At 51.1% G+C, this 22,060-nt stretch overlaps 1 protein-coding gene across 3 annotated transcripts in view; it reads right to left on the bottom strand.

Annotated features, from left to right (window-relative positions):
- Positions 1–16,732, bottom strand: part of GLS (glutaminase) — a 130,047-nt gene extending 113,315 nt beyond the window's left edge. For all 3 annotated transcript variants that reach the window (XM_038749414.1, XM_038749416.1, XM_038749415.1), the window contains exon 1: positions 16,447–16,732. In XM_038749414.1, coding sequence (XP_038605342.1) covers positions 16,447–16,715 — 269 coding nt within the window. In that variant the 5' untranslated portion in view covers positions 16,716–16,732. The remainder of the gene's footprint in view (positions 1–16,446) is intronic.
- Positions 16,733–22,060: the final 5,328 nt, after the last annotated feature.

Raw genomic sequence — 22,060 nt, 5'->3', positions numbered from 1 at the left:
TCGGCACCAATATTAGTAATTTAGTAATTATTAGTAAATTTATAAATAATAAATTTATTTATTTATTTAATTTATTTGTACATATCTATTCTATTTTATTTTGTTAGTATGTTTGGTTTTGTTCTCTGTCTCCCCCTTTTAGACTGTGAGCCCACTGTTGGGTAGGGACTGTCTCTGTATGTTGCCAATTTGTACTTCCCAAGCGCTTAGTACAGTGCTCTGCACATAGTAAGCGCTCAATAAATACGATTGATGATGATGATGATGATTAGGAATAATAATAATAATAATAATAATAATAATAAAAATGGCATTTATTAAGCGCTTACTATGTGCAAAGCACTGTTCTAAGCGCTGGGGAGGTTACAAGGTGATCAGGTTGTCCCACGGTGGCGGGGGGAGGGGGGGCTCACAGTCTTCATCCCCATTTTACAGATGAGGGACCTGAGGCCCAGAGAAGTGAAGTGACTTGCCCAAAGTCACACAGCTGACAATTGGCAGAGCTGGGATCCGAACCCATGACCTCTGACTCCAAAGCCCGGGCTCTTTCCACTGAGCCACGCTGCTTCTCGTGAATAATAATCACCGTGGTATTTGTTAAGTACTCACTGTGTGCACCAACCACTGTACTAAGCGCTGGGGTAAATCCAAGCAAATCGGGTTGGAGACAGTCCCTGTCCCACATGGGGCTCCAGTTTCAATCCCCATTTTACACCAGGGAACTGAGGCCCAGAGAAGTGAAGTGCCTTGCCCAGGGTCACACAGCCGACAAGTGCCAACCTGGACTTCCCAAGCGCTTAGTTCGGCGCTCTGCACACAGTAAGCGCTCAATCCCGGCTCCGCCACGTGTCTGCTGTGTGACCTTGGGCAAGTCACTTGACTTCTCTGGGCCTCAGTTCTCTCAACTGTAAAATGGGAATGAAGACTGTGAGCCCCACGTGGGACAACTTGATCACCTTATATCCCTCCCAGCGCTTAGAACAGGGCTTTGCACATAGTAAGCGCTTAACAAATGCCATCATTATTATTATTATTATTATTAAGCACTCAATAAATACGATTGAATGAATGAATGAGTGAATGAATGAATGGCGAAGCCGGGATTAAAACCCATGACCTTTCTGCCTCCCGGCTCCATGATCTATTCTCTAGGCCACGCTGCTTCTGGCCCGGGCCGGCTGGCTCCGGGGCTGCCCGGTGGCTGCCAACTCTACCCCCGCGGCCCGTCCGGCCCGACGGATTCCACGACCGTGACTCGACTTTCTGGCATGCGTCATTTCCTTCGCTTGAATTCACGCTCGCCTGGCAAAATAAAGCGAGTGCCAGCTTCTGCAGGCGGGGTTCTCCGTTAATTCCTGCCGTGCCCCGAGGAAACCGGCCTCCCTGGGCCTAGGTCCGGGCAGGGGCTTCTGGTGCCAGCCCTCTGACACAATAATTATTGTGGTATTTGTTAAGTGCTTTCCACGTGCCAGGCACTGTACTAAGCTCTGGGGTAGATACAGGCTAACCAAAGCCGGACGCAGTCCCTTGTCCCATATGGGGCTCACAGTCTTAAATCCCATTTTACAGATGAGGTGGGGTAGATGCAAGTTAACCAAAGCCGGACGCAGTCCCTTGTCCCATATGGGGCGCACAGTCTTAAATCCCATTTTACAGATGAAGTAGGGTAGATACAAGTTAACCAAAGCCGGACGCAGTCCCTTGTCCCATATGGGGCTCACAGTCTTAAACCCCATTTTACAGATGAGGTAACAGGCCTAGTGAATAATAATAATAATGATAGCATTTATCATCACCATCATCATCAATCGTATTTATTGAGCGCTTACTATGTGCAGAGCACTGTACTAAGCGCTTGGGAAGTACAAATTGGCAACATATAGAGACAGTCCCTACCCAACAGTGGGCTCACAGTCTAAAAGGGGGAGACGGAGAACAAAACCAAACATACTAATAAAATAAACAGAATAGATTTGTACAAGTAAAATAAATAAATAGAGTAATAAATATGTACAAATATATACATATATACAGGTGATGTGGGGAAGGGAAGGAGGTAAGATGGGGGATGGAGCTTACTATGTGCAAAGCACTGTTCTAAGCGCTGGGGAGGTTACAAGGTGATGAGGTTGTCCCACGGGGGGCTCACAGTCTTCATCCCCATTTTACAGATGAGGGAACTGAGGCCCAGAGAAGTGAAGTGACTTGCCCAAAGCCACACAGCTGAAGTGACCTGCCCAAAGTTACAAAACAGACAAGTGGCAGGACTGGGATGAGAACCCACGTCCTTCTGACTCCCAGCCCCAGGCTCTACCCGCTAGGCCACGCTGCTTCTCAGCTGACAGGACTTTTTTTTTTTATCAATCAATCAATCAATTGTATTTATTGAGCGCTTACTGTGTGCAGAGCACTGTACTAAGCGCTTGGGAAGTACAAGTTGGCAACATCTAGAGACGGTCCCTACCCAACAGTGGGCTCACAGTCTAAAAGGGGGAGACAGAGAACAAAACCAAACACACTAACAAAATAAAATAGATATGCACAAGTAAAATAAATAAATTTTGTTTCCCAAGCATTCGGCCGCCGCACAGAAAAAGCTTGAATTCCGCTTGCGGCTCATCTCCAGCTCTGGCTAGTATCCAGGCGGGCGGGAGGGCTGCGAGCAGGCCTTGGCGGGAGCAAAAACCCAGACTGGGATGACCAACTCCAAGATCTCATTAACTCTTACTGCCCAACGTCGCGATCAATTGGGAAAGCGTGGCTACTACTGGCCGCCCGTAGGCTCTCTGCCGTGTGGCGGAGCCGGGATTTGAACCCAAGGCCTCTGACTCCAAAGCCCATGCTCTTTCCACTGAGCCGCGCTGCTTCTCTAAGTAAACAGAGAAGACAAGGGTAAACAGTAAAGAGAAAAAGACAAGAGTAAATTTAGCAATGCCAAAGAATACCACAAAGATCCCCTCGAGACTGCAAGCTCCTCATGGGCAGGGAACATATCCATCAACTCTATTATACTGTGCTCTCCCAAGCACTTAGTACAGTGCTCTGTATACACAGTAAACACTCAACAAACACCACCGGTTGGTGGATTGAAAACAGTGGAATGCAGGAGTGGAGTTGAAGTGGGAGTCTTGAGAAGAGAGACTGAATGTACTTCTGGAAAAAGCCAATCTGAATAAGAAGTTACAGGAGCTTTCAGAGCCTACAGTGTGTGTGTCGAAAAAGGACAGTCCCAACTCAAATCATCAGTGGCATTTATTGAACGCTGAGTACTTTTCACTAAAAACCTTCTTATGGAGTTTGCCAAACCTGGTTCCACTGAAATTAATTTATACTCGCCCCACCTTTCCCCTAGCTGCCAATTCAGCACCTCTAAAGAAATTGGGAATTTACACACCACCTCCCCACACGATACACAACTTTATGTCCTCATTCATCCCCCTCTCCGTAATCTATTTTAGTGCCTCTCTGCTGCTAGGTGGTAAACTCCTTGAGGGCAGAGGCCAGGCCTACTGACTCTACTGCAGCACCCTTTCCACGTGCTCAGGATAATATTCGCCACACAATACCTTTGATCGGTTGGCGAAAATACCAGGTCCCAAATGTCTCTGTGGAACGGGCAGAACTTGAAAAGCAGGTTTTTCCCGAAAAGTGACTTAGCTGGCCTCCTGTGGGAGCTGAAATCTGCAGCCCAGCTGGATGAGGAGTTGAAGAGGCCGCGGGGCGGCCACTTGGTTGACCACGTCCCCACTAGCCCGGGAGGCCACGGGGCAAGCCGAGTGGGCACTGCCTTATCGGTGGGCAATGCGGGCATTAAGGCCCGCCGCCTCTAAAGGACCCCAGAGAGAAGCAGCGTGGCTCAGTGGAAAGAGCCCGGGCTTTGGAGTCGGGGGTCATGGGTTCGAATCCCGGCTCTGCCAATTGTCAGCTGTGTGACAATTGTCAGACTGAGCCCCTTCCTTCCTCTCCCCCTCTCCATCCCCCCCATCTTACCTCCTTCCCTTCCCCACAGCACCTGTATATATGTATATATGTTTGTACATATTTATTACTCTATTTATTTATTTATTTTACTTGTACATATCTATTCTATTTATTTTATTTTGTTAGTATGTTTGGTTTTGTTCTCTGTCTCCCCCTTTTAGACTGTGAGCCCACTGTTGGGTAGGGACTGTCTCTAGATGTTGCCAATTTGTACTTCCCAAGCGCTTAGCACAGTGCTCTGCACATAGTAAGCGCTCAATAAATACGATTGATGATGATGATGATGACTTTGGGCAAGTCACTTCACTTCTCTGGGCCTCAGTTCCCTCATCTGGAAAATGGGGATTGAGACCCCCATGGGACAACCTGATCTTGTAATCTCCCCAGTGCTTTGCACATAGTAAGCGCTTAATAAATGCCATTATTATTATTATTATTATTATTATTATTATTATTATTATTATTATTATTATTATTACCCCAGGCCCCAGCTGGCTCTAGGCTCTGAGAGGGCAGGGGCCAATCCATCAGCTGGACTGGAAAGCCACTGGGTCCGGGCAGAGTGCCATCTGCTCTCTGCCCCACACAACTGGTAGCTCCTTATGGGCAGGGATGGCGGCACTTACTTTTATGGGTGGCTTCCCAAATGCCCGCCCAGGGAGGGGAAGTGCACTAAGAATAACTGAGGTACCTGGCAAGTACTTACTACATGCCAGGCACGTACTAAGTGCCTGAGTAAATCAGGTTGGACGCAGCCCCTCTTCCAGGTAGGGCTCACGGTCTCAATCCCCATTTTACGGATGAGGGAACTGAGGCACGGAGAAGTGAAGTGACTTGCCCGAGATCACAAAGTAGACAAGTGGAAGAGCCGGGATCAGAACCCAGGTTCTTCTGACTCCCGGGCCCGATCCACTAGGCCACTCTGCTTCTCACCGAGCGCTCGGGGGAGCACCGCAGAGCTGGAAGATAATAATAATAATAATAATAATAATAATAATAATAATAATGGCATTTGTTAAGCGCTTACTATGTGCCAAGCGCTGTTCTATGTGGCGGATACAAGGTGATCAGGTTGTCCCACGTGGGGCTCACAGTCTTAATCCCCATTTTACAGATGAGGTTACTGAGAAGTGAAGTGACTTGCCCAAAGTCACACAGCTGACAACTGGTGGAGCCGGGATTTCAACCCATGACCTCCGACTCCCAAGCCCGTGCTCTTGCCATTGAGCCACGCTACTTCTCTAAAAGATCATCATCATCATCAATCGCATTTATTGAGCGCTTACTGTGTGCAGAGCACTGTACTAAGTGCTAAGGAAGTCCAAGTTGGCAACATATAGAGACAGTCCCTACCCAACAGTGGGCTCACAGTCTAAAAGGGGGAGACAGAGAACAAAACCAAACATACTAACAAAATAAAATAAATAGAATAGATATGTACAAGTAAAATAAATAAATAAATAAATAAATAAATAGAGTAACAAATATGTACAAACATATACACATATATACAGGTGCTGTGGGGAAGGGAAGGAGGTAAGATGGGGGGATGGAAAGGGAGACGAGGGGGAGAGGAAGGAAGGGGCTCAAGATGCGACCCTTGCCCTCAAAGAAGTCTACTGTGTGCAGAGCACTGTACTGAGCACTTGGAAGAGGACCAGAGTTGGAATTCTGACAGGAGCACTGCCCTCGAGGAGCTTGGGGTGGGCCTCCCCATCACCGCTGCCCACCGCAAGATAAACTGGTCGACACCGAGCCAGGGCCGCCCCGGGCTCGGACTACTCCCGTCCACCCCGGCAGGTCGATTGGTCGGACCCCAACAGTGACAGTTCCCCCTCCCGCTCACTTGCCCGCCCGCCCCCAGCTCTGGTGGGTACCCCTATCTTTTAACTGATTCATAAAAAAATAAAATAAAATAAATGATGGCATTTATTAAGTGCTTACTATGTGCAAAGCACTGTTCTGAGCACTGGGGAGGTTACAAGGTGATCAGGTTGTCCCGCGTGGGGCTCACAGTCTTCATCCTCATTTTACAGATGAGGTAACTGAGGCCCAGAGAAGTTAAGTGACTTGCCCAAAGTCACACAGCTGGCAACTGGCGGAGACGGGATTTGAACCCACAACCTCTGACTCCAAAGCCCGGGCTCTTCCCACTGAGTGAGAAGCAGTTGAGGACACCAATAACGACCCCTTAAGTCCCTGGGCTTGATTTTGCTTTAGCCCTGGCTTCCGATTATTCATTCAATCGTATTTATTGAGCGCTTACTGTGTGCGGAGCACTGTACTAAGCGCTTGGGAAGTACAAGTTGGCAACATACAGAGACGGTCCCTACCCAACAACGGGCTCACCGTCTAGTGGGGGAGACATTCATTCATTCAATCATATTTATTGAGCGCTTACTGTGTGCAGAGCACTGTACTAAGCGCTTGGGAAGTCCAAGTCGGCAACAGATAGAAACGGTCCCTACCCAACAACGGGCTCACCGTCTAGTAGGGGGAGACATTCATTCTTTCAATCATATTTATTGAGCGCTTGCTGTGTACAGAGCACTGTACTAAGCGCTTGGGAAGTACAAGTTGGCAACATCTAGAGACGGTCCCAACCCAACAACGGGCTCACCGTCTAGTAGGGGGAGACATTCTTTCAATCATATTTATTGAGCGCTTGCTGTGTACAGAGCACTGTACTAAGTGCTTGGGAAGTACAAATTAGCAACATCTAGAGACGGTCCCTACCCAACAACGGGCTCACCGCCTAGTGGGGGAGACATTCATTCATTCAATCATATTTATTGAGTGCTTGCTGTGTACAGAGCACTGTACTAAACGCTTGGGAAGTACAAATTAGCAACATCTAGAGACAGTCCCTACCCAACAACGGGCTCACCATCTAGTAGGGGGAGACATTCATTCTTTCAATCATATTTATTGAGCGCTTGCTGTGCACAGAGCACTGTACTAAGCGCTTGGGAAGTACAAATTAGCAACATCTAGAGACGGTCCCTACCCAACAACGGGCTCACCGTCTAGAAGGGGGAGACATTCATTCATTCATTCATTCAATAGTATTTATTAGTATTCAGTAGGAACGGCAGTATTGACTGTACAGCTGCGGGGTGCTGGGCACTTTGCTAGATGCCTAAGAAGAACAGATTAAAGAAGAATTGACACGTTCCCTGCCCACGAGGAGCTTCCATTCTACGGGGAAGATGGCCATAAACCTATTCCCAAAGGGCACCAACATAAATAGCTGAACACAGACCCGCCGGGTACATCCGGGTACATTATTTTATTTTGTTAGTATGTTTGGTTTTGTTCTCTGTCTCCCCCTTTTAGACTGTGAGCCCACTGTTGGGTAGGGACTGTCTCTATATGTTGCCAGTTTGTACTTACCAAGCGCTTAGTACAGTGCTCTGCACATAGTAAGCGCTCAATAAATACGATTGATGATGATGATGATGATTTATTGAGCGCTTACTGTGTGCAGAGCAGACAGTACATGCGCCCTGTACAGAGCGCTTGTCTCCCCCTTTTAGACTGTGAGCCCACTGTTGGGTAGGGACTGTCTCTATATGTTGCCAACTTGTACTTCCCAAGCGCTTAGTACAATGCTCTGCACATAGCAAGCGCTCAATAAATACGACTGATGATGATCCCCCGGCTGGCTATGACGCGACAAAACGGAGATGGGCCCTATGGGGTGGAGAGGAGGATCACGAGGCAAGTGCCCGGCGGTTTCAGGTGACCCCCGGGAAGACCACAGCAGCGCAAGCGTGGAAGCATCCACACTTGACAGACCGTATCAATGGGCTGTAGACTGACCCAAGCTCCAAGAGATGTAGACTAGTGGTTTCTCTACCGCGCCTGGCATCTTTTAGACTGTGAGCCCGCTGTTGGGTAGGGACTGTCTCTATGTGTTGCCAACTTGTACTTCCCAAGCGCTTAGTACAGTGCTCTGCACACCGTAAGCGCTCAATAAATACGATTGATGATGATCTGAGACCGAGGGAAGAGCCCCAGGCTGGGAGTCGGAAGGGCTGGGGCCTAGCATCAGTTCAGCCTCTGGCCTGCTGGGCGGGGCTGAGAAAAAAAAAAAAATCACAACCTCTCTGGGCCTCTGGTTTTTTTTTTATGGTATTTGTTCATCAATCAATCGTTATTTATTGAGCGCTTACTGTGTGCACAGCACTGTACTAAGCGCTTGGGAAGTACAAGTTGGCAACATATAGAGATGGTCCCTACCCAACAGTGGGCTCACAGTCTAGAAGGGGGAGACAGAGAACAAAACCAAAAATATTAACAAAATAAAATAAATAGAATAGATATGTACAAGTAAAATGGAGTAATAAATATGTACAAACATATATACACATATACAGGTGCTGTGGGGAAGGGAAGAAGGTAAGATGGGGGGATGGAGAGGGGGACGAGGGGGAGAGGAAGGAGGGGGCTCAGTCTGGGAAGGCCTCCTGGAGGAGGTGAGCTCTCAGTAGGGCCTTGAATCAATCACTGGCATTTACTGAGCACTTGCTTACGCAGAGCCCTGTATTAAGCACTGCGGTACATATATGCTAATCAGGTTGGACACAGTCCATAACCTACATGAGAAGCATGAGAAGCAGTGTGGCTTAGTGGCAAGAGCCCAGGCTTGGGAACCAGAGGTCATGGGTTCTAATCCTGGCTCTGCCACTTAGCTGTGTGATTTTGGGCAAGTTACTTCACTTCTCTGTGCCTCAGTTACCTCATCTGAAAAATGGGGATGAAGAGTGTGAGCCCCACGTGGGACAACCTCATGACCTTGTACCTCCCACAGTGCTTAGAACAGTGCTTGGTGCCTAGTAAGCGCTTAACAAATTCCATCATTATTATATGAGAAGCAGCGTGGCTCAGTAGAAAGAGTACGGGCTTTGGAGTCAGAGGTCATGGGTTCAAATCCCTGCTCTGCCAATTGTCAGCTGTATGACTTTGGGCAAGTCACTTAACTTCTCTGTGCCTCAGTTCCCTCATCTGTAAAATGGGGATTGAGACTGTGAGCCCCCCGTGGGACAACCTGATCACCTTGTATCCCCCCAGCGCTTAGAACAGTGCTTTGCACATAGTAAGTGCTTAATACCATCATTATTATTATTATTACATGGAGCTCAGTCTTCATCCCCATTTAACCGATGAGGGAACTGAGGCCCAGAGAAGTAAAGTGGTATGCCCAAAGTCACACAGCAGACAAGCGGTGGAGCCAGAATTAGAACCCAGGACCTTCTGAGTGCCAGGCCTGTGCTCTAGCCACTATGCCATGCTGCTTCTCTCCCTCCCAGGCCCGGGCTGTTCCATGGGGAATGAGATGCCTGGCCTCCCTCCCGCCTTAGACGGCGACCAATTCCAAGATCCCGTATCTAGGACTCAGGGCGGCTGGAAGCCGGTAAACCCATATTAACTAATACCACGTCTAAGGAAAATCCCCTCCGCCTGTAACCTTGGGTGGCCAAGGGCAGGTGCCCTCCTTCCGCGGAGACGGTGACCCCTACGCTGACCACCTCAAGGTCCCAGAACTTCAAGTCTAAGCCTGACAATAATAATAATAATAATTATTATTATTATTATTATTATTATTATTATTATTGTATTTGTTAAGCTCTGTGTCCAGCTCTGTTCTAAGCACTGGGGAAGATGGAAGGTAATCAGATTGGAAACAGTCCATGTCCCCTATAATAATAATAATAATGTTGGCATTTGTTAAGCGCTTCACTGTTCTAAGCGCTGGGGGTGATACATCATCATCATCAATCGTATTTATTGAGCGCTTACTATGTGCAGAGCACTGTACTAAGCGCTTGGGAAGTACAAATTGGCAACATACAGAGACAGTCCCTACCCAACAGTGGGCTCACAGTCTAAAAGGGGGAGACAGAGAACAAAACCAAACATACTAACAAAATAAAATAAATAGAATAGATATGTACAAGTAAAATAGAGTAATAAATATGTACAAACATATATACAGGTGCTGTGGGGAAGGGAAGGAGGTAAGATGGGGGGATGGAGAGCGGGACGAGGGGGAGATACATGGTACATGGTGATCAGGTTGTCCCACATGGGGCTCACAGTCGTAATCCCCATTTTCCAGATGAGGCAACTGAGGCTCAGAAAAGTGAAGTTTTCTTATTTTGTTAGTATGTTTGGTTTTGTTCTCTGTCTCCCCCTTTCAGACTGTGAAGTTATTTTATTTTGTTAATATGTTTGGTTTTGTTCTCTGTCTCCCCCTTTTAGACTGTGAGCCTACTGTTGGGTAGGGACTGTCTCTATATGTTGCCAACTTGTACTTCCCAAGCGCTTAGTACAGTGCTCTGCACACAGTAAGCGCTCAATAAATACGATTGATGATGCTGATGATGAAGTGACTTGCCCAAGGTCACACAGCAGACATGTGGTGCTCTCCCCCTTCTTCCCCTCTCCATCCCCCCAGTCTTGCCTCCTTGCCTTCCCCACAGCACCTGTATATATGTATATATGTTTGTACAGATTTATTACTCTATTTATTTATTTTACTTGTACCTATCTATTCTATTTATTTTATTTTGTTAATATGCTTTGCTTTGTTCTCTGTCTCCCCCTTCTAGAATGTGAGCCCACTGTTGGGTAGGGACCGTCTCTAGATGTTGCCAACTTGTACTTCCCAAGTGCTTAGTACAGTGCTCTGCACACAGTAAGCGCTCAATAAATATGACAGACTGATTGATGTGGTGGAGCAGGGATTCGAATCCATGACCTCTGACTCTTTCCACTGAGCCACGCTGCTTCTCGAGGTTCGCAGTGGTCATCCCCCTTTTACCGGTGAGTAAACTGAGGGACAGAGATGTGAACTGACTGGCTCAAGGTCACCCAGCGGATGAGTGGCGGAGGTGGGATTCGAACTCAGGTCCTCCGACTCTCAGGCCTGTGTTCTCTCCACAAGGCCATGCTGCTTTCGAGGCCGCCGCTACCCGCACAAAGGAGAGCCTTACCCTGTGCCCAAGACCAGACCAGCCCAGACCAGGGCTCCGAACCAGAATGTTTTGCTGGTTAAAACTTAACCAATCCCCCACCCACCCCCAACCCAGGGGGGGAAAAAAGGGGAATGAGCAGGATTGAACACAGAACGCTTTAATCTGCTTTTCTAAATTTAAACTGGTGGGACGCACATTAATGATTTCAGCTGTTCTCACCTGACTCGGCTGCTCAAAAAGAAAGCGTACAGTGTAAAACTGCAGGGCGCAGTGGCTATTTGAGTCTCGATGCGGCAGGCAGGGGGAAGGATCGGCCTTCTCCGAAGACACAGGGGATGGGTTTTGTTGTAATTCTGGGCGCGTGATCACGCGTCCCCTGCCCCCCTTCCACACTCACACGCTCCCCCCGTTTCTGGTTTGTGAGAGTCCCTAGGGGCCCACGAGTGGGGAGAAGGGCTGAGATGACCTGTCCACACGGGCCCATGCAGGAGGGGAAGGTGCCCACCCTCCGTCCCCCGTTCGGAGGGTCTCCTCCGCGCGGAAGCCGGGGCTTGGGACGTCGGCCTCGGCCTTGAAGTTTTGGGAGCCCGAAACGGTCAGGGCAGCGGTGGTCGGTCACCCCCTCCGTGACGGGGAGCGGGAGGGGGGCCCTGACCTTGGCAGCCCCTTCCTTCCTCTCCCCCTCTCCATCCCCCCCATCTTACCTCCTTCCCTTCCCCACAGCACCTGGATATATGTATATATGTTTGTACATATTTATTACTCTATTTATTTTACTTGTACATAGCTATTCTATTTATTTTATTTTGTTAGTATGTTTGGTTTTGTTCTCTGTCTCCCCCTTTTAGACTGGGAGCCCACTGTTGGGTAGGGACTGTCTCTAGATGTTGCCAATTTGTACTTCCCAAGCGCTTAGTACAGTGCTCTGCACATAGTAAGCGCTCAATAAATACGATTGATGATGATGAAGGTGGCAGGCTGGGGGGAGGGGGTCTCACCGTAGAGGGGCTACTGGCTAGACGACCAGCGTCTGGCTACTTGAGGTCCGAGGGGACCGAAAGGTGGGCGGGCGCAGCGGGGTGCGCTTCCTGGGGGCCACAGCCGCAGGCCGGGGCTGACACCCCCCCCCACTCCCCACCCACCCTGGGGGGGGGGCATGGCCATGAGAAGCAGTGTGGCTCAGTGGAAAGAGCACGACCTTAGGAGTCAGAGGTCGTGCGTTCAAAAAACTGTCAGCTGTGTGACTTTGGGCAAGTCACTTCACTTCTCTGGGCCTCAGTTACCTCATCTGGAAAACGGGGGTTAAAAACTGTGAGCCCCCCCGTGGGACAAGCTGATCACCTTGTAACCTCCCCAGCGCTTAGAACAGTGCTTTGCACATGGTAAGCGCTTAACAAATACCATCATTATTATGATTACTTGTACTTCCCAAGCGCTTAGTACAGTGCTTTGCACACAGTAAGCGATCAACAAATAGGACTGAATGAATGGTGTGCAGGGAATGTGTCAGTTTACTGTTATACTGTACTCTCCCAAGCACTTCATACAGTGCTCTGCACACAGTGAGCGCTCAATAAATACGATTGAATGAATGAATGAAAGAGGAGGTACATTAAGATGGATCCGTATTTCTTTCATCAACCAATTTCTTTCCTCCTCCAGACTGTAAGCTTGTGGTTGTCCGTCTCCCCCTTCTAGACTGTGAGCCTGTTGTTGGGGAGGGACCGGCTCTATATGTTGCCGACTTGTGCTTCCCAAGCGCTTAGTACAGTGCTCTGCACACAGTAAGCGCTCAATAAATACGACTTAATGAATGAATGATTATTATGGCCAGACCCGGGCCCAGCCAATCCGGTCTTTTGGGGTCCCCATTGAACGGGTCTGCGTTAGTTAGAGCAGACCCCACTTGCAGCCACCAGACTGATGGGAGGCCACGCGGATTTTGGGCTCAGTCCCCGGCTGCTCTGCCCCCAGCCCTGTATTCCTGGCTCTGGGACCCCTGGACCCCCAGATCCCAGGGAAGGAGGAAGGGAAGAGGGAAGGGAGGGAAAAAGGTGGTTTCCCCGGACAACATCACCACTGGAAGGGGGGCAGGAAGACCACCACCTCCACCACCACGAGGGCGAGGACCACGAGGAGAAGGAGGAGGAGGCAGAAGGCTGAGAGGAGGAGAAGGAGGATGAGGATTGGGAGAAGGAGGAAGAGGATCGGGAGAAGGAGGAAGAAGATTCATTCAGTAATTCAATCGTATTTATTGAGCGCTTACTGTGTGCAGGGCACTGGACTAAGCGCTTGGGAAGTACAAGTTGGCAACATTTAGAGACGGTCCCTACCCAACAACGGGCTCACAGCCTAGAAGGGGGATTCTTCTAGAAGATGAGAATTGGGAGAAGGAGGAAGAAGATCGGGAGGAGGAGCGCGAGGAGGAAGACGATGAGGATTGGGAGGAGGAGGAGTGCGAGGAGGAAGATGATGTGGATTGGGAGGAGGAGGAGCGCGAGGAGGACAAGGACGAGGACCGGGAGGAGGTCCGGGAGGAGGACAAGGACGAGGAGGGACGGAGGAGAGAAAGGAAGGGGAGGGAGGAAGAGAAAGAGGAACTAAGGGATGGTGGGGAAAGGGAGGAAAGGTGGGAAAAAGAGGAGGCCTGGAGGGGCCAAGAAAGGAAGGAAGAGGAAGAGGGGGAAGAGGGGGAAGAGGGGGAAGAGGGGGAAGAGGGGGAAGAGGGGGGAAGAGGGGGGAAGAGGGGGGAAGAGGGGTGAGAGGAGGAAGAGGAGGAAGAGGAAGAGGGGGAGGGGGAGGGGGAGGGGGGGAGGGGGATGGTGGTGTTGGGGTCTTTGCACCCCCCGGAAGATCTCACCCTTGGGGCCATGTGGAAGGCGCATGAGGCATACTGTCCATATTTATTCTATTTATTTTGTTCATATGTTTTGTTTTGTTCTCTGTCTCCCCCTTCTAGACTGTGAGCCCACTGTTGGGTAGGGACCGTCTCTTGATGTTGCCAACTTGTACTTCCCAAGCGCTTAGTCCAGTGCTCTGCACACAGTAAGCGCTCAGTAAAAACGATTGAATGAATGAATGAATATATTGCCAACTTGTACTTCCCAAGCGCTTAGTCCAGTGTTCTGCACACAGTAAGTGCTCAATAAATACGATTGAATGAATGAATGAATGAATGTGGGGCATCAGCCCGGGGGGAGGCGTGGGCCGGTGCCATCAGGGGGCAGGTGGGGTTGAGGCCCGGGCATCCGCTTAGTCCAGTGCTCTGCACACAGTAAGCGCTCAATAAATAAGATTGAATGAATTATCCGGGGCATCCTCATTCATTCAATCGCATTTATTGAGCGCTTACTGTGTGCAGAGCATTGGACTAAGCGCTTAGGGAGTCCAAGTTGGCATCATCTAGAGATGGTCCCTACCCAACAATGGGCTCACAGTCTAGAAGGGGGAGAACAGTCTAGAAAGGGGAGAAAGTTATTCATTCATTCGTTCATCCAATCGCATTTATTGGGCGCTTACTGTGTGCAGAGCACAGAGAAGCAGCGTGGCTCAGTGGAAAGATCCCGGGCTTTGGAGTCGGAGGTCATGGGTTCGAATCCCGGCTCTGCCACTTGTCAGCTGTGTGACTTTGGGCAAGTCACTTCACTTCTCTGTGCCTCGGTTCCCTCATCTGTACAATAGGGATGAAGACTGTGAGCCCCCTGTGGGACAACCTGATCACCTTGTAACCTCCCCAGCGCTTAGAACAGTGCTTTGCACATAGTAAGTGCTTAATAAATGCCATCATTGTTATTATTATTATTATTATTACTTTACTAAGCGCTTGGGAAGTCCAAGTCGGCAACATCTAGAGACGGTCCCTACCCAACATCGGGCTCACGGTCTAGAATGGGGAGAACAGTCTAGAAGAGGGATAAGGTTATTCATGCATCCAATCATATTTATTGAGCGCTTACTGTGTGCAGAGCACTGTACTAAGCACTTGGGAAGTCCAAGTCGGCAACATCTAGAGACGGTCCCTACCCAATAACGGGCTCACAGTCTAGAAGGGGGAGAAAGTTATTCATTCATTCATTCATCCACCCAATCGTATTCATTCAATCGTATTTATTGAGCACGTACTATGTGCAGAGCACTGTACTAAGCGCTTGGGAAGTCCAAGTCGGCAACATTTAGAGACGGTCCATCAATCGTATTTACTGAGCGCTTACTGTGTGCAGGGCATTGTACTAAGCGCTTGGGAAGTCCAAGTTGGCAACACCTAGAGACGGTCAATCAATCAATCGTATTTATTGAGCGCTTACTGTGTGCAGAGCACTGTACTAAGCGCTTGGGAAGTCCAAGTCGGCAACATCTAGAGACGGTCAATCAACCAATCAATCGTATTTAGTGAGCGCTTACTGTGTGCAGAGCACTGTACTAAGTGCTTGGGAAGTACTAGTCGGCAACATCTAGAGACGGTCAATCAATCAATCGTATTTATTGAGCGCTTACAGTGTGCAGCGCACTGTACTAAGCGCTTGGGAAGTCCAAGTCGGCAACATCTAGAGACGGTCAATCAATCATCAATCGTATTTATTGAGCGCTTACTGTATGCAGAGCACTGTACTAAGCGATAGGGAAGTCCAAACTGGCAACATCTAGAGATTGGTGTTGGTCCCTAACCCTCAACGGGCTCACAGCCTAGAAGGGGGAAAACAAAGTTATTCGTTCATTCGTCCATCCAATCGTACTTATTGAGCGCTCACTGCGTGCAGGGCACTGTACTAAGCGCTCGGGATGCATACATGAATTCTATGAACGTGGGGATGCGCGGCGGCCGGGCGGGCCTAGTCACATGGCGCAGGGGAGGACGGGGGCCCGGCGTCCGGTCAATCCTATTTATTGAGCGCCTACGGTGTGCGGAGCACTGTACTAAGCGCTTGGGAAGCCCAAGTCGGCAACATCTAGAGACAGTCCCTACCCAACAGCGGGCTCACAGTCTAGGAGGGGGAGACATTCATTTATTCAATCGTATTTACTGAACGCTTGCTGTGTGCGGGGCACTGTCCTAAACGCTTGGGAATCAACCAATCGTATTTATTGAGCGCTTACTATGTGCGGAGCACTGTACTAAGCGCTTGGGAAGTACAAATTGGCAACATCTGGAGACGGTCCCTACCCAACAGCGGGCTCACAGTCTAGGAGGGGGAGATATTCATTGATCCAATCGTATTTATTGAACGCTTGCTGTGTGCGGAGCACCGTCCTAAGCGCTTGTGAATCAATATCAATCAATCGTATTTACTGAGCGCTTACTATGTGCAGAGCACTGTACTAAGCGCTTAGGAAGTACAAATTGGCAACATCTAGAGACGGTCCCTACCCAACAGCGGGCTCACAGGCTTGAAGGGGGGGGGGGGGGAATTATTCATTCATTCATCCATCCAAGCGTATTTATTCATTCGTTCATTCATTAGTATTTATTGAGCGCGTATTTATTCACCTGTCCGGTGCCGGCGGGTCCTTCCCGTCGGGGGCTGGGGCGTCCGCGGGCCCGTCCGGGGGCGGGGCGCTGTGCTGAGCGCTGTGCGGGGCGCTGTGCTGGGCGGCGGCGGCGGCCCGGCCCAGCTCCTGCAGGATCTCGGAGGGCGAGCCCGACAGCAACCGGCGCGGCGGGGCAACCCCGGAGGGCCCCCCGGTGGAGGCGGCGGCGGCCAGGGGCAGGACCAGCCGCGCCGCCTCCCGCAGCCCCGCGCAGCTCCGCAGCCACATGGCCGACTCGGGCGCAGCCGGAGCGGGACTGAGAGCGCCGCCCGGGGGCCACCGGGAGGAGGAGGGCGGAGGGGGCGGGACCCGCCCTCCTCCCATTGGCCCGCCCGGGCCGCCCCCCTCCCATTGGCCCGCCGCCCGCCCCGAGCCCGCTCTGATTGGCCCCCGCCGCCCGTCCGTCAGACTCTCCCGGCCGCCGCCGCCGCCGCCGCCCTTGCCCCGCCCTGTCAGACTCAGCCTGTCAGTCAGGCGGGCGGGGGCGCGCCCACCCTGCGCGAGGCGCGGGGCTATATAAGCGCGCGGGGCCGGGGGCGGGGGGACGCCATAACGGGAGGGAGGGCGGCGGAGTTGGGGGGATGGAGGGCGGGGATAAAGGCGGGCCGGGGGTGATTGAGGAGGGGGATGAGGGAAGGGTGTGAGGGAAGGGGATGAGGGACGGGGGTGAGGCAAGGGGATGGTGGAGGGGGCGTGAGGGACGGGGGCCACGGAAGTGGATGAGGGACGGAGATAAAGGAAGTGGATGAGGGAAGGGTTTGAAGGACAGGGGTGAGGGAAGGGGATGGCGGAGGGGGGATGAGGGACGGGGATAAGGGAGGGGGATGAGAGACATTGATGACTGAGGGGGATGAGGGACGGGGATAAAGGGAGTGGATGAGGGAAGGGTTTGAGGGACAAGGGTGAGGGAAGGGGATGGTGGAGGGGGGTGAGGGACGGGGATAAAGGGAGTGGATGAGGGAAGGGTGTGAGGGAAGGGGATGGTGGAGGGGGGTGAGGGACGGAGATAAAGGGAGTGGATGAGGGAAGGGTTTGAGGGACAAGGGTGAGGGAAGGGGATGGTGGAGGGGGGAGGAGGGACGGGGGCGACGGAAGTGGATGAGGGACGGGGGTGAGGGAAGGGGATGGTGGAGGGGGGAGGAGGGACGGGGGCGACGGAAGTGGATGAGGGACGGGGGTGAGGGAAGGGGATGGTGGAGGGGGGAGGAGGGACGGGGGCCACGGAAGTGGATGAGGGACGGAGATCAAGGAAGTGGATGAGGGAAGGGTTTGAGGGAAGGGGATGGGGGGGGGGTTAGGGACGGGGATAAGGGAGTCTTCTAGACTGTGAGCCCGCTGTTGGGCAGGGACTGCCTCTATGTGTTGCCGACTTGGACTTCCCAAGCGCTTAGTCCAGCGCTCTGCACGCAGTAAGCGCTCGATAAATACGATTGATTGATTGATTGATTGAGGGGGATGAGGGACGGAGATGAGGGAAGTGGATGAGGGAAGGGTTTGAGGGACGGGGTGAGGGAAGGGGATGGTGGAGGGGGGTGAGGGACGGGGATAAGGGAGGGGGATGAGGGACGGGGATGATTGAGGGGGATGAGGGACAGGGATAAAGGGAGTGGATGAGGGAGGGGTTTGAGGGACAGGGATGAGGGAAGGGGATGGTGGAGGGGGGATTAGGGACAGGGATAAAGGAGGGGGATGAGGGATGGGCGTGACGGAAGTGGGTGAGGGAGGGGGATGATGGAGGGGGGATTAGGGACAGGAGTAAGGGAAGGGGATGAGGGAAGGGGATGGTGGAGGAGGGGATTAGGGATGAGGGACAGGGATGGTGGATAATGAGGGACAGGGATAAGGGAAGGGTTTGACGACAGGGATGATCGATGATGAGGGACAGGGATGATGGATGATCAGGGACAGGGATAAGGGAAGGGTTTGACAGGAATTGATGGATGATGAGGGACAGGGATGATGGATGATGACGGACAGGGATGATTGATGATGATGGACAGGGATAAGGGAAGGATTTGAGGGGCAAGGATGAGGGAAGGGGATGAGGGACAGGGTTGAGGGAGAGGGATGAGGGATGTCTGTCCCCCCTGCCATCCTAGACTGTAAGCCCCGTATGGGTAGGGACTGTTTCTCTTTATTGCTGAATAGTACTTTCCAAGCGCTTAGTACATTCATTCATTCATTCATTCATATTTATTGAGTGCTTACTGTGTGCAGAGCACTGTACTAAGTGTTTGAGAAGTACAAGTTGGCAACATATAGAGACGGTCCCTACTCAACAGTGGGCTCACAGTCTAGAAGGGGGAGACGGACAACAAAACATGTGGACAAGTGTCAAGTCATCAGAATAAACAGAAGTAAAGCTAGATGCACATCATTAACAAAATAAATAGAATAGTAAATATATACAAGTAAAATAGAGTAATAAATCTGTACAAACATGTATACAGGTGCTGTGGGGAGGGGAAGGAGGTAGGGCCAGGGGGATGGGGGGGGGGGGGAGGAGAGGAAATAGGGGCTCAGTGTGGGAAGGCCTCCTGGAGGAGGTGAGCTCTCAGTGGGGCTTTGAAGGGAGGAAGAGAGCAAGCTTGAGGGATATGTGGAGGGAGGGCATTCCAGGCCAGGGGGAGGACGTGGGCCAGGGGTCGACGGCGGGACGGGCGAGAACGAGGCACAGAGAGGAGGTTAGCGGCAGCATTCTGCACATAGTAAGTGCTCAATAAATGCGATTGAATGAATGAATAATAATAATAATAATTAATAATAATTTTGGTATTTATTAAGCACTTACTATTGTGCAAAGCACTGTTCCAAGGGCTGGGGAGGATACAAGGTGATCAGGTTGTCCCACGTGGGGCTCACAACCTTAATCCCCATTTTACAGATGAGGGAACTGAGGCACAGAGAAGTTAAATGACTTGCCCAAAGTCAACAGCTGACAAGTGGCAGAGCTGGGATAGGGGAAAAGGCTAATGTTCTGAACATAAATTTGGTGGGACTGAGGCTGGAGTGACTATCAAGTGCTGAAGGGGCACATAGGTGTTGCAGAAGGAAGGGAATATAGGGGACCTGAGGGCTTAGTCAGGGAAGGCCTCTTGGAGGAGGTGTGATTTTTATAAGGCTTTGAGGTGGGGGGAGTGGAGATCTGTTAGATAGGAAGGGGGAAGGGAGTTCCAGGCCCGAAGCAGAACTTGGGCAAGGGGTCATTGGCAGGAAAGATGAGCTGGAGGGACAGCGAGTACGTTGGTGTTAGAGGAGCGGAGGGTGGAAGTTGGGTTGTTGTAAATTAGGGAGGTTATTCGGAGGGAGAGAGCTGGTTGAGCGATTCAAAGCCGACGTCAAGGCGTTTCTATTTTCTGTGGAGGTGGATGGCCAACCACTGTGGGTTCTGGAGGAGTGGGGAGCCATGGACTGAGTAGTTTTGTAGAAAAATGATCTGGACAGCAAAGTGAAGTAGGGACTGGATGGGGGGAGAGACGGGAGGCAGGGAGGTCAGCGAGGAGGCTGATGCAGAAGTCAAGGTGGGATAGGATTAAGTGCTTGGATCACCATGGGACTATTCATTCATTCAATGGTATTTCATCAATCGTATTTATTGAGCGCTTACTGTGTGCAGAGCACTGTACTAAGCGCTTGGGAAGTACACGTTGATTACTGAGCACTTACTGTGTGCAGAGCACCGTACTAAGCTCTTTTATAGTACAGTTCAGCAACAGAGAGACAATCCCTGCCCGCACCGGGCTTACAGTCTAGAAGGGGGGAGACAGACATCAAAACAAGTAAACAGGCATCAATATAAATAGAATTATAGATAGATACATATCAAAACCAGTAAGCAGGCATTAATAATAATAATAATGGCATTTATTAAGCACTTACTCTGTGCAAAGCACTGTTCTAAGCGCTGGGGAGGTTACAGGGTGATCAGGTTGTCCCACGGGGGGCTCACAGTCTTAATCCCCATTTTACAGATGAGGTAACTGAGGCAAAGAGAACTTAAGTGACTTGCCCAAAGTCACACAGCTGACGGGGCTGGGATTTGAACCCATGACCTCTGACTCCAAAGCCTGTGCTCTTTCCACAGAGCCACTCTGCTTAATATAAATAAATAGAATTATAGATCTGTACATCTATACACAGGTGCTGTGGGGTGGGGAGCAGGGGTTGAGCAAAGGGAGCGAGTCGGGGCAAGGGGGAGGAGAGGGGGCAGGCCTGGGTGGGGCGGGGGGAAGAGGGAGGAGGTGTTTGGGAGGGGATGCTGGGGGGACGGATGACTGTGAGGGGTCACGGAGGGGAGGGGAAAGGTCTCGCCTTCCTGAGGTCCTGGTCAGCAGTGGGGGACAGGAGGCCTTGGCTGGGCGTTGGGTGGGGGGACGGGGGTCCTCAAACCGGTGAAATCTCCGGCTTTCAGGCCCAGCCTGTGACTTTGCTGGGGGTCACAGGGGGAGGGGAGGGAGCCTCATGCCCCGTAAAGGGAGGAAGGGCCGCAGGGAACATGAAGGGCCTCTCCTTTCCCTCTCCTCTCCTCTCCTCTCTTTCATTTATTCAATTCAATCGTATTTTTTGAGTGCTTACCGTGTGCAGAGCACTGTGATAAGCGCTTGGAAAGTACAATGCAGTTCCTCTCCTCTCCCTTTCCCTCTCATTCCCCTCTCTTTCCTCTCCCTCTCTCCTCTCCTCACCTTTCCCTCTACCTCCTCTCCTCACCTTTCCCTCTCCCTCCTCTTCTTCTTCTCCCTCTCCTCTCCCCTCCTTTCTTTCTCTCCTCCCTCTCTTCTCTCCTTTTCTCTCTCCTCTCCTCTCCCTCTTCTCTCCTCTCCCTCTCTCTCCTCTCCCCTCCTTTCTTTCTCTCCTCTCCTCTCCTCTCCCTCTCCTCTCCTTCTCCTCTCCCCTCCTTTCTTTCTCTCCTCTACCTCTCTCTCCTTTCCTCTCCCCTCCCTCACTCTCTTCTCTCCTCTCCCTCTCCTCTCTTTCCTCTCCCTCTCTCCTCACCTTTCCCTCTCCTTCCTCTTCTTCCTCTCCCTCTCCTCTCCCCTCCTTTCTTTCTCTCCTCTCCTTCCTCTTCTTCCTCTCCCTCTCCTCTCCCCTCCTTTCTTTCTCTCCTCTCCTTCCTCTCTCTCTCCTCTCCTTTTCTCTCTCCTCTCCCTCTCCTCTCCTCTCCCTCTCTCTCCTCCTTTCTTTCTCTCCTCTCCTTTTCTCTCTCCTCTCCTCTCCCCTCCTTTCTCTCCTGTCCCTCTCTCTCCTCTCCCCTCCTCTCTCCTCTCCCCTCCTTTCTCTCCTCTCCCCTCCTTTCTCTCCTCTCCCTCTCTCCTCTCCCCTCCTTCTTTCTCTCCTCTCCCTCTCCTCTCCTCTCCCTCTCTCTCTCCTCTCCCCTCCTTTCTTTCTCTCCTCTACCCCTCTCCTTTCCTCTCCCCTCCCTCACTCTCTTCTCTCCTCTCCCTCTCCTCTCTCTTTCCTCTCCCTCTCTCCTCTCCTCACCTTTCTCTCTCCCTCCTCACTCACCTTTCCCTCTCCTTCCTCTTCTCCCTCTCTCCTCTCCTCACCTTTCCCTCTCCTTCCTCTTCTTCCTCCCC

This window comes from Tachyglossus aculeatus, chromosome 7 (genome assembly GCF_015852505.1).
Source record: "Tachyglossus aculeatus isolate mTacAcu1 chromosome 7, mTacAcu1.pri, whole genome shotgun sequence".
NCBI classification, from domain to species: Eukaryota; Metazoa; Chordata; class Mammalia; order Monotremata; family Tachyglossidae; genus Tachyglossus; species Tachyglossus aculeatus.
The sequence above is the reverse complement of the archived record's forward strand: the minus strand, read 5'-3'. Positions and strand labels throughout refer to the sequence as shown.